General features: G+C 41.0%; 1 protein-coding gene across 1 annotated transcript in view; it reads left to right on the top strand.

Annotated features, from left to right (window-relative positions):
- Nucleotides 1–12,518, top strand: part of RhoGAP19D (Rho GTPase activating protein at 19D) — a 31,224-nt gene extending 18,706 nt beyond the window's left edge. The window contains 10 exon segments of the mRNA XM_068303773.1: nucleotides 5,606–5,773; nucleotides 5,775–6,281; nucleotides 6,352–6,686; nucleotides 6,769–7,297; nucleotides 7,360–7,462; nucleotides 7,525–7,623; nucleotides 7,689–8,996; nucleotides 9,055–9,309; nucleotides 9,372–9,693; nucleotides 9,762–12,518. Of these exon segments, the coding sequence (XP_068159874.1) occupies nucleotides 5,606–5,773; nucleotides 5,775–6,281; nucleotides 6,352–6,686; nucleotides 6,769–7,297; nucleotides 7,360–7,462; nucleotides 7,525–7,623; nucleotides 7,689–8,996; nucleotides 9,055–9,309; nucleotides 9,372–9,693; nucleotides 9,762–11,320 (5,185 nt within the window). The 3' untranslated portion in view covers nucleotides 11,321–12,518.
- Nucleotides 12,519–13,001: the final 483 nt, after the last annotated feature.

Below are 13,001 nucleotides of genomic sequence, written 5' to 3'. Positions count from 1 at the left end.
CCCCCCTGCCACACACACACACACTCGTTGTGTCTTTCTTTTGCCTCCTTGGTGTCTTTTATTTTGTAAAAGTAAAAAAAAAAAAGGGAAGAGCGAACATTGTTCGATGATTTGCTCCTCGCCATGGTCTTTTTCCTCCCTCCCCCCCCTACTCTGCCCTCAATCATCATCTCCCACCTTCTTCTTCTCTCACCCTGTTTCAATGGAGGCTCTTTCAATTGCCTGGGCTCTGGGTTGTCTGTCGGTCTGTCCGTCCGTCCGTCCGTCTGTCTGTCTGTCGGTTGTGTTGTCAGTTCAGTTGCGCGAGCTTAATATGAATTTCATACATGGCATACAAAGCCAATTTTTCTCTTTTTTTCGTTTTTTTTATTTTGCTGTTGTGCTCCCCCTAACCTCTTCTCCTGCCCTACCCGCTTCTTCTTTTTTATTTATTTATTTATTTTTTTTGTTGTTGTTGCTGCTGGATTTTAGTTTAGTCGCCCGGACTTTGGGTTGTACTTTAGTTTAGTTGCCATTGGCGAGCGAAGCGCGCAGATTTCGCGGAATATATGCTCGTAAAAAAAAAAAAAAACCGAAAACCGAAAAACGAAGAAACCAGAAAACAACAATAACAAAATTGTTTGTTGTTGTTTATATAAATATATATTTATACATATATGTATATTTTGTTATTTAATTTTTGTTATTTTGGTTTTGGGTTTTGTGACCCGTTATAAGTGTTAAAACTTGTTATTCCCTTTGTGGCCCAAAAATCAACATTATCAAGAGTGTCGGCACCCCCCCAACCCCCTCGTACATCCCCGTTCAGTTATCGATAAATATTATGATTTATGAATATGAACATCTCGTTTTCCATTTTCATACGTTTCAATGATAATAGCACCACAGACTAGGTGAGTGAGATAAAAACGTAAAAACAAATTGGCAAACAAAAAAAAACAACAACAAAATACACTTTTGCTACCAAAATTAACACAAACACACACACAGATAGAGAAAGAGATAAAGAGAGAGAGACAGACCTTGAACACTTGGCACACAAAAAATTTTGATAAGAAAAGGGCAAAAGAAAAAGAAGTTGAAATGCCGCTAAAGATGAAAGTAGTGAACGGCACCAACCAACAAACCAACCAACCACCCAGACCCCATCGATCAACAAGAATTTCAGCCTTACTTTTAACAGGTTTTCCTTTGCCAAATATATTAAAGATCAGAGTCCCAACCAATTTTCGTGTCCTTTAAAACTAGTTCAATCAAATGCTCGCTTTAGTCAATAATCTTTGATGCTGAAGGCTTTCTTTCATAGCCCGCGAGACTAACACTGCGTACACGTAATGAAGAAACTCTTTTCCTTAACCCTTTCCCACACATCTTCTAACTAGAATACAATTATCACTTTACTCATCAAATTGGAAAGCAAAAAAAAATTTAATTATTCTATTAAAATTTAAATTTAATTTGGCCATAGAAAACAAAATCGATATATTTATGTACGTATGTATCATTGATTTTGAAATGGCAAGTGTTAAATTGGGGGGAGGGGCGGTGGTTAAACAAACCCCAACAAAAATGTGTCAAACCGTTTTGGATTTCTTTCTATTTGATACATAAAAGAGTTGAAAGATTTTGGCACAAGGCAAAATAGACAATGATAAACATTAACAAATAACAACAAGTGCCAGAAAGAAAGAGATAGAGCAGAAAAGGCAGGGAGGCCGAGAGAGAGAGAGAGAGGGGTAAAAGAGATATAGATTCACATAAAGTAACAACAATTATAGGCAGACAATAAAAGCGCGAAATTCCACACAATCCAGCCAACAGAGAAATCATCTACATACATGCCAACACACACACACACACACACACATTATATAGATAGCTAGAGATAGGTACACATGTGATAGGACCCATAGATAGATAGATAGATAGAGCTCATTCAGCTGCCGCTTTTATCGATAAGCCACAAATCAGCGCAAATCGAATCGAAACGAATTGAAGCCCCTGCAGAGTTCAATCTAGTCACTTGTGCTCACGTCAATGAAACGAAAGATATAGTATATATGTATGACATTTGTCGCTTTTATACCATACTGAAAGCTAAAGCATTGTTCGATTATCTATTAGATAATATTAGAGCAAAAGCCTTTTGTTATTGTTGTTGTTGCTATTCGTTAACATGAATAATTTATTTACTACACTACTGTGCCCCCAAAATTAGGCAAAAGGGATATAATAATAATGCAGAGAACGTGTAAATAATAAACATATCACATATGTATGTATATATAAATAGCAACAAGTTGCAATTAATACATTTTTGCATTGCCAATTTTGAATATTTTAAGCTTGAAAGAATTCACGAGCTTAAATTTTTGAGAATTATAACCCAATAAAGCGTTATAGAAGAAGCAAAATCTTGCAATATTAACTTTGGCCTTTGATATCTTTTGCTATTATTTGATTATATATATTCCATATAACACAATATATATATTGCCTTTGTATTTTGATAGTTTGAAACAAATTTTATTGGTTACCTACACACACACAATATTTGTCCTTTTCGTATTGCAAAACTTTGCCACATGCATTCAATTTCGTTGCATAGTTAAATTAATTTACTATCTCTAGATTTGACCTTACCGCAGTTGGCACTCTCTCACTCTCTGTTAATGCCTTTTACCTTCTCCATTTGCTTAATATTCATGTGTGTGTGTGTGTATGTAAGTGTAAAGGCATCCTTTGACATCTTTGTGTTACATCAAATTGAATTACTTTGTCTGCCTTTTGCTGTGTGCAAAATCTAATTTGTTGCTCGCTCACTCGCTCGCTTTTTGATGGAAAATTGTTGAGTGCTGCCTTCCTCTAACCCTCCGACTAAATGCGGCTACCCCTCACCACCTTCAGAATATACATGGATGTACGTGTGTGTGTGTGTATGGTCATGTCATGGTCATTAGCTATGACAAGTGGAAGTGGAAGGGCTGCCACTGCTTTGGGTTAGTAGTGAGTGGTTTTGGTCTTGCTGCGGTTGTTGTGTGAAAACTCTATTCATATGCAAGTAAATTTCAATCGCAGGAGCCAACATTTAACTATAAAGACAGAGAAGGGACGTCATGCACTACTGCACAGTGGTATAAAAAGAACTAAAAGTCATTCACAAAATAAGTTAAGAAAAGAAAAATAAACTTAAGGGTTCTTAGAGAAGAGTATTTTATGATATCGCGAAGTAGGTTTGAATATAAGATGTGATAGAATGAAATCGATTTTTGTGTGTTTTGATAGTAACTGTTATAAATCTCCCACATGATTAAGTAAACCTCATAATAATCTAGATTTAGCACCTGGTCATCACTACCTAAGCCAATCGAAAAATTACCCAAAAATTAGCTACAAAATTAAAGAATACGTCCAATGATTTCGACAATGAAGAAGTATTATCTATTATAGTCTATGATAGATTACTATGTATATCTCTCTTGAGAGACACTGTAATCCAGTCGAACTCTCTCTAATCTGTCCCTCTCTATTGCTCTCTAAACATGAATGCATTGGGAATTGCTGAAGGCCTTTTGAATTATAATTTTTTCATGTTTATAAAACATATTGTATTACTTGCAAAAGTTTTTAACCAATTCATGTGTGTGTGTGTGTGTGTGTGTGTGTTTACTTAACACATGCACAATGCATTCATCTGAGAACAATTTTCACTTGAATTTTGTGTCACTGTGCGTGCAGCGGGCAGAATGGCGACAAAAAGGTTTATTTCATTTTGCACGAAACTATTCTTCTACATTAAGTACAAACAAAAATTAAGTGTAAACAAAGTTTAACTTTGATTTCTATTTATGGAAGACATACACACCTACACACACACTCACACACATACAGAAATCTATGTGGAGAAAGTAAAGCACAGTAGAACAAAACAGAACAGAACCAAACTGAATAGCATGGAATCAACCCAATCCAATGCAATCCATCTGTGTATTTGTGTCTTGTGTGTATGTGTATCTTGGCCTAGAAACACCTGTGTATAATCCTCCCCCTCAATCGAAAGCCAGCTGTAGGGCTGCGTCGAGACTGACTGGGGCGGGCGGGCGGTCCGTCATCGTCGCCACTCGGCACATTTTAGACGACGAATATTTTTTTTTTTGTCAACATTCCTGCTAAAGTCCATAAAGGCTTAAACAAGCTTGTTTTGCCTGCCCAGTTAGTTGCATTTTGTCTGGATAGTCGCACGGAAGGAGAAATCAAAAATCACAAATTAATAATCAATTTGACTTTAAGTCAAAAATTTCAAAATTATTTCAACGAAATGTTATATAAATTTTGACCAGTGAGCCAATGCAAATAAGGAGGAGGAGTGAAGGAGGATAGAAGTGGGTGTAGGAGTGAATCAGTGGAGCGGGGAGGAGGTGAAAGAGGAGCCATAGATATGGACATCATTATTTAAAAAATTGTAGTTGAAGAATTTCATCAAATTACGTAGCCACCACCATAACACGGGAGTGGGAGTGGGAGTGGGAGAGGGAGGGAAAGAGTGTTCGTGACAAAAATTTGCAAAATATGGGCACACATTGCGCATGCGTAACAAGATGTCAGACACACCGACACCGACGATGGATGACGTTGATTGGATTTGCTACCGTTGCTGCCGTTGCTGCTGCTGCTGCTGATGGCACGCGCCAAAATGTCACACTCACATCGCTGGGACTGGGACCGAGACCTCCAAGTCAAGTCAATTCAAGCCAAGCCAGGCCAAGCCAAACCGAGTGAAGCCATTCATCCAATCCAATCGAATTGAATCGATTCGAATCCAATCCGGTCAGCCATTGAGTTTCTTTATTTGGTTGAATTCCAATTGTGTGATCATGGCTAATGTTTGTCATCGTCGTCGTCGTTGTCGTTGTCAATGATAATGACGATGATAATAATAATCATGATTTACTATATATATTGCCGATTTATATATATTTTAAGTACATCAAGAAAGAAAGTAAAAGGCAAAATTCTATAGGGAAACACAAGGGAAACAGTAAAATAAAGCAAAAAGTGTAAATTATATATTAAGGAAATTTCTAACAAAGGAAAATGCAGGAAAAGGAAATATACAGAAAGGAAACAAAGAAAAATGTAAAGGAAAATGAAAAGGAAATGAAGAAACAATAAAAAGAAAAGAGAAAAGGGAACATACAAAGCAGTAGGCAGAGAAAGAGAGAAAGATCATAATTTTTTGCAAGAATTTATATTATGGGTGGGGTTTCCCTCTCCAGACCCCCCAGCCACCCCATCAAATGGCATACCTTTTCCCACTTCCCCCTCCCCCGCCTTCAGACCACATTTCTCCTAACAAAAACTTCCCAATTGAAATGGCAAAAAACAAAACGAAAAACAAAAATTGTTGCTTGTGTTTTTAGTGGCCACAGAATTGTTGAATGCTTTGCTACACTGCTTCGGGCACAGTGGAAGCTACAAAATATCCGATTTCAGGCAGAGGTAACCCCTACTAACTAATCAAATAAACTTGGTTAACTAACTGCTGCAGATAAGCTTAATTGGATATTCATTTTTTAATATCTTTTTTCTTTCTTTCCAATTGCAGTGCCAATCAGCCGCCGAACTTAACAGTATTAGCTAGTTCCACAACGCCGAGCACATCGACACCAACGCCAACCACCACGCCCACAATTCGCCAACCAAAGTCGCAACAGCCACAACAGCAACAACAACAACAACAGTTGAGTCAACAGGCCTTGTATGTGGCAAATGCTGGGGGGATTGAGTGGAGGTGAAAATAGTGATCTAATGATTCGTTTACGCGAGTCGATTAAACAGAAAGAGGAGTTCCTCAAATCGCCAGTACCGAGTAACGGATCACCGGGCAATCAACAGCAGCAGCAACACCAATACCAGCAGCAGCAACAACAACATTTCTTTCCAACAACTTCAACAGTACATAATCAATTTCCAGCACAACCGGCGCCACCGCCACGTGGACGCCAACAGCAGCAGCCGCAGCAGCAACAACTGCAGCAACAGCAGCAAGCAGCAATTCTTAAGCATCAGCAGCAGCAGCAACAACAACAACAGGTTGTTCTTGCCGGTTACGATATGTACTATGCTGGAGGCAAACTTGTTCAAAGATCCTCGGCTCCTGTACAGGGCTCTTCCACATTGGCAACAGCATCACAACATCGTCAGACAGTTGGCCAAAATTATGCCAAAGATTTGGATTACTTTGAGACCACATTGCAGGAGACGGGCGTAACCAATAAAGTGTAAGTGCAGAGAGGAATTTCTTCCCACCACTCTCCCCTAATGACTTTGCTCAACAACTTTTACTTTTAGATTTGAACGTAAATTGGTTTCCCATATGTCTAAGGGTTTTGATCCCTTTAAGCCATTGTCCATCAATACGAATAGTGTATTAGATGCAACAACAGGAACAGCAGCAGGAGCAACAGGTGCCAGCAATTCATCCTCATCGACTGTAAAGAAACAAAGTGTACTCTATGAATCACTGCAGCAGCATCCACTGCATCAAGTCCATTCAAGATATCAGCATCAGCATCAAATGCAACAGCAATCCAATACAGTCACAGATGGTCAAACCAGCAGCCGTATGGAGTTACATAAGGCGACATTGGCTAAAGCCACCATTGAACCAGCATCCTTGGCAAGCAGTAAGATACCACCACCAACAACAACAACAACAGCAAATGGAAATTTAAGTTCTTAAATGTTCCTTTGTTTTTTCTCTTCTAGAGTTTAGCTCATTGCCAGAACAAAGTGAAGATTCGGGAGGTGAATTACTGCAATCACGAACTGCTGCGGTGGTGGACACAACAATCACAACATCAACGGCCACTGGCAATGTGGTGCGTCGCTATAAACCTCTGACATCCAGCTCCTTTGATGAGAGTAAACCAATGCGTAGGATTTCGTATTTACGAGCTACCAATAATGAAGCAGACTTTAATGCTGACACAACAACAACAAGCACCAGCACAACAACAAATCCAGAAGCATCAACAGCATCAGCATCTTCATCTGTTTCCTCTGTTACTGCTCCTGCTGCAGTTGCTGCTACCGCAGCGGCTGTCATAGAGCCAGCAAAGACAAAGGCTTTGGTTGAAGAGCATCCAGATCCACCTATTTATGATGTAATTCCTGGTTGTGGCAGCACTGGCGGTGGTCATGAATTCATTGAGACGCCCAATGGTCTGGAGGATGTGCGTCTCTCGGCCCATGGGAATAGTCGACGTGCTTCCATGAGCAGTGACTTACGCAGCAGGTAAAACCAAGTCTCCTCTAATCCCATGTATACTTCATATATACTCTCTCTCTCTTGTCTAGCATTCATATTGATGCTGAACTAAATGGCGGCAAGTATATACCAAATGAATTGGAGGCCTTTGAAACGGAAATCGAGATCAAATCGTCATGTATCAATGGCAAGGTAAGCACAAATCACATTGTGATCAAACGTAGAGTGACTTATTCTCTTCTTTTTGTCTCCAGCGCATGTCTGAATATCGTTCGTGGCGTCAGGTCAAACTAGAGATTAAGGGTGATTTGTTACGCATCTATTCTGGACGTCACACCAAATCGGAGCATAATGTAAGTGATCAATAATAATGCGAAAAAATAAATAATTATTATCTCCTTTTCTGTCGTTTGTCCAGGTCGTCGAGCTTGACATAAGAAATTTCAAGTTCTTTGATGAGTCATTGGATAAAAAGAAATTTCTTATTCGCATGCAATCGAAACCAAGTTCAGGCAATGCCCATTTGGCCACCCTGGGCAATGAGCTTAATCTGGACGATGGGCCAGATAAAATGGCCAATTATAGCGGTGGTGGTCCTGCTGAGTCGATTGCAAGCAATACCGCAACCACCGGAAGTAGTAGCAGCTGCAGCACCACCAACACAACCACTTGTGGTCCTTATACAGAAATTCTGTTTAAGACAAAGAGCAGCACCGAAATGAAACGTCTGTTTGGTTTACTCCAGTGGAAGGATAGCCTCAATTATGAGCAAGAGACGCCGGCTGGTAAACAGTTGGCCGAACCGCAAAAGACAGCAGCCACCTCAAGCTATTTGGATGAGTCGGCAGCTGGAGTTGGCGGAGCCGGTGCAGATAGCTCTCCCTTAAGTTCACATTCTGGTGGTATGGAGGTTCTGCCAGCTGCTGCAGCTTTAGTGGCAGCCACCAGTGATTCCATCTCACCCATAATGAAGGCGCGTAAGTCCTCATCCCACAAGCATCTACCCGATAAGGATTTGGGTTCCCCCAAATCAAAGAATTGGAAGGATTTGCTCTTTCGACGTGGTGGTGGAGGCGGCGGTGTAGCTCATGGCAGCAGCGGTGGCGAACTTACCTCACCGTGTACGGTTAAGGCAGGCAGTAGTTGTGGTTCCATTGGATTGCCATTGCGTAGTTGTCCCATGTCAAAATTGAATCCATATTTACCCCATCTCGTGGAGGTATGCACCAATATTGTAGAGACTAAGGGACTGGGCGTTGTTGGTATTTACCGCATTCCCGGGAATAAGGCAGCGATATCCGAACTCTCGGAATTGGTCAACACAAAGGATTTCCAATTCGAGAGCTGTGCCAACGATGTGCGATGGGAGGATGTGAATGTGGTTAGCAGTTTGCTTAAACTTTTCATACGCAGCCTGCCAGATGCTCTGATGCCGGCCAGTTTCTACATCAATTTCATTGAGGCGGACAAAAAGTTCGGCCTGGAGAGGATTGTGCTGTTGCGTGAGATTGTCGAGTCGTTGCCGCGTCATCCGTATGAGACAATGAAACATTTGATACGGCATCTGTGTCGGGTCAGTGACAATTGTGAGGTGAATCGCATGGAGCCTAAAAATTTGGCCATCATCTTTGGCCCCTCAATCATAAGGACACCGAACGATACCTTGGAGACGGCAGTCAAGGATATGAAGCATCAGTGTCGTATTGTTGAGCTGCTGGTAACACAGGTACGTAAAATGGCAACAGATTTGGATTGAAGATATCAATAATTTTCTTAATCTCTAGTACGAATACTTCTTTGAGGGCGGCTCCTTGCCAGACGTGTCAGAGGTGGCTGGTGCTGCGGCTAGTGCCAGTCCCGCACAGCCAGCACAATTGCAGGAGGATCAGACAAATATGCTATTGCATAATCTCTCCAAGATCGAGAGGATAACGGAAAGGGAGACACGCGCCTCTCGCTTTATACCCCAGTTGAGAAGACGCACACATGGCAAACGCAGTGCAGTCAACTCGGACACATATTCCGGCGAAAGTGTATTGGTAAGTGATAGATTCTCCTAATCTGCTTTTGGCGTATAAACGAATGCAATTTCCCTTTGCAGTCCTTGGACTATACTAAGGTTTCGGCCAGCAGCACCACAAGCAGCAGCTCCAGCAAGACTACTACCAAATTTAGCTCATCCGCCTCGTCCTCATCGTCCACCAATAATACGACAAGCACATCGACTACCCTAAAGACGACTACACGCAGTGGACTGGGGGTGGCAGGATCGAGCAAGAAGCAACCCATGCGCAAGGCCAGTCTAGATGAAAAGGATTCGGCCAGTGTAGATTCTGTGGAACAGCAGCCACAGCAACGAACCAGTGTAGATATCTCGATCCTTCTAACCGATGATGACTCAAGCAGTCGACTAAGTGATACGGGTAAATCCCAAGGAAACTCCATCGCACCATTCATTCAACTTCAATTAATTCTGTCTTTGTTTTTTCAGGCTCAATGTCATTGACCACCATCACTGACACTCTGGACAGTAAGCTGAGAAATTTGCGCAGCGGCTCCGAATCGAATGATGAGAATGGCTCACCAGAATATCCAAAGAATCGACGGCATACACTTGGCCAACCGCTACACTTGCACTCTGAAAACATTCCCTATGCGGATGAATCGCCTGAGCGTCTATTTCATCAATTTCATCCCTTGGATGCACCGCACTCCATGCTCTTGAGTCGCTCTTGCACAGCCACCAATATGCTGGATGAGAAGACAGCTGGAGGGGCATTGTCAGTAGGCGTAGGAGGAGCACAAGGATGTGTGGTGAAACCAATTGTGGCACCACTTCAATTACCAGCCAGCCTTATTAAGGCGGCACACAAACTTCAGCATTCGGCTACTGTGCCCATACACCAGGGCAGCTCCACAGCGCCGGCAAGTGGAGCGGCTACACCCACCGCTAGCGCCCCCAATCAGCAACGGAACTCGGCCTCCGCTTCTGCATCCATTTCAGCTTCCACAGTAACCATTTCCAATTCATACAGCAGCAAGAACCTACATTTGAGATTTTCCGGCAGAGGAAGTGGTGGAGGTGGCAATGGTGGTGGTGGAGGGGGAGGAGGAGGCGGCGGTGGAGGTGGTGCAGCTTCTGATGATGATTCTGAGGGATCCACAACAAGCGATCCGAAAGAGAAACTATTACTGGTTGCCGAACGCCCATCGCCGTCGCCGTTTTTTCTCGAGCGCTACAATAAAAAGCGTCGGGATCGGGATCATCATCGACTCTTTCGAAGTGCCAGCTTCAATTGTCGCAACTACTCTTCATCCAGCCACAATAGGCACATGTCCGCCACATCTGCAGCGGCCCCAACAACAACAGCAGCAGCCACAACTTGCTGCTCGCCATCCAATTCCGCCTGCACTTCCACTTCCCTGCCTACCAGCGGCCTGACAAAGGACGAAAAGACTGACATGAATCTGACTAAGAAACGTCAGATTCAAAATAAGCAGAATCGATCCATCAAGCGAAGGCATACGGTAGGCGGACCCCATGACTATTCGGCCAACAATTGTCAGAGATTAGCAGCCGGAGCTGCTGTGCACGATCGTGATCATCACCTGGCTACTGCCATTAACTACAATCACCACAATCGCCACCATCAGCAGCAATTGTTGAAGCAAGGTGGTGCCAGTGGTCCGGCGGCGGCGGAAACAACGACCACCACCACAACGACAACCACCGTAATGCGACGTCTTAATGGATCTGGCAGTGTGTCGGCAGCAGCTGGTGGCATTGGCTCCAGTGATGGGAATGTCGGCTCACCTTCCGCATGCAGTTCCTCCAATGTCAGCAATAATAATAATTCACCCCAAAGCGATGGCAGCAATGGCAACGGCACCTCCAATGGATCGGCCGGTGGCTCATCATCTGTTGGCAGCGGTGGCACCACCAGCAGTAGCAGCAGCAGCAGCAGCAATGTAGTAACCACTACCACAGCCAATGACCAGGTCTTGGAGGTGGGCATACGTATTAAGAATATCAATCGAGGGCGCTATTAAGAAACAAATCTAGAGAAATATGAAAACTAGAAAAGAAAAAGTTAGAATACTACCATAGTATTAAAGAGTAAGAGAAAAGGATAGAAACAAAGAGAGACAAAGAAAGAGAGAGAGAGAAAGAGAGGAAAAACTGTATTGATATATGTATCTATCAATCATCAGCATGCATCGACTATATCTACATTATTTCTGCCCTTTCCTTGTAATTCCCCAAAACCTATATTGAGGTTTTTTGACTCATGTGATTGGAACGCGGAATTAGACAACAAAAAAGTATTTCATAAATGATGAATTTATTGTATGTAATATGCAGATTAGAAATCGGCACTAACTGCCCCCTCCCCTTCCATAATTTCTGCATGATGTATGATGAGAAGTGTATAGAAAACCCAAAAGAAAGATCTCCTTCACATTGAGAAAGTTCCAACAAGGTCCTTTCGTTCGAAATGACTCTAAATGGTTCTCATTCGTTTCAACATTTCTCCAAATTCATGAAATCAATATATAGAACAACAAATTTGAACAAGTTTGACCAAATTTGTTCCAAAGTAGCACAAAACCTGTTAAAGACACAACTTTCAAATGAGTTTATAGAGAGCAAACATACATGCATAACATATATATAACGATATATATTTATATATATCCACATATATTTATTTATTTACATAGTAATTATATTCAGGAAAAAGTATTTATTTTAATTAACTTCCAACGCAAAAAATAACAAAACTAATGAAAAGGAAAAAGGAAAATCTATACATGCCAGGGGAAACAAGTGAGGATCAAAGAGAAACAGAGAGAGAGAGAGAGAAAGAGTAACAAAGAAGTAAGTGTATAAGGAAAATAACTATTTTGTGAAGCGTATACACTTAATACAAAGAACGATATAATATCCCTTTATATATTTGTAAATTATATATATAGGAATATATATATATATATATATAGGCATATACATACAAAGATATGCAAAATGCAACCCCTCATTGTATATGTAAACCAAAATCTGATCTGATTGTTTGTCTGTCGCCTTTTAGTGTTTAGTTATTGGGTCTATATAGATTGTTTGTTTATTTTTTTTCTGTTCCACAATATATTCAATTATTATTATTGTATGTTTGTAGGTATATGTATATGTATATGTGTACCTGCATTTTTGTAAACGAAACGAAATTATGAATTGTATGCAACAGTTTTGGTGCCTTAATTGCTTGCTTTAAAAAAGGGAAACGAGAAACTGATATATATTTCTGTTAATAGTTTTGTCCCTGTTCTGTTTATAATTACACTGATCAACATGAAATCGGTGCTAGGGGCTTGGGTGCTTCTGTCCTCCCAATTGTCATTTAGGATACACATTTGGCAAACAAAGAAACAAACAAACAGACAAACAAACAAGATGAACCATAACGGAAACTTAGACATTTCGTTTAAACATATAATCATTGACAAACTATATAATAACACACACACATTTGTTCCCTATGTATATTTTTGGGTAGAATTGTGTTTAAATTCCTTTTTTTTGTGTTTTTGATTTCTTTTTGTTTAATAAACAAACAAAACAAACAAAGAAAAAGGAGCAACAAACAGAATAATCCATATTTAAGCAAAACTTTGTAGCTTGTAGTTGTAAGTACATATATAGAATTAAAAGAAACACCCACAGACATACACG

This window comes from Drosophila tropicalis, unplaced genomic scaffold (assembly GCF_018151085.1).
Source record: "Drosophila tropicalis isolate 14030-0801.00 unplaced genomic scaffold, ASM1815108v1 contig_158, whole genome shotgun sequence".
Taxonomy (NCBI): Eukaryota; Metazoa; Arthropoda; class Insecta; order Diptera; family Drosophilidae; genus Drosophila; species Drosophila tropicalis.
The sequence above is the reverse complement of the archived record's forward strand: the minus strand, read 5'-3'. Positions and strand labels throughout refer to the sequence as shown.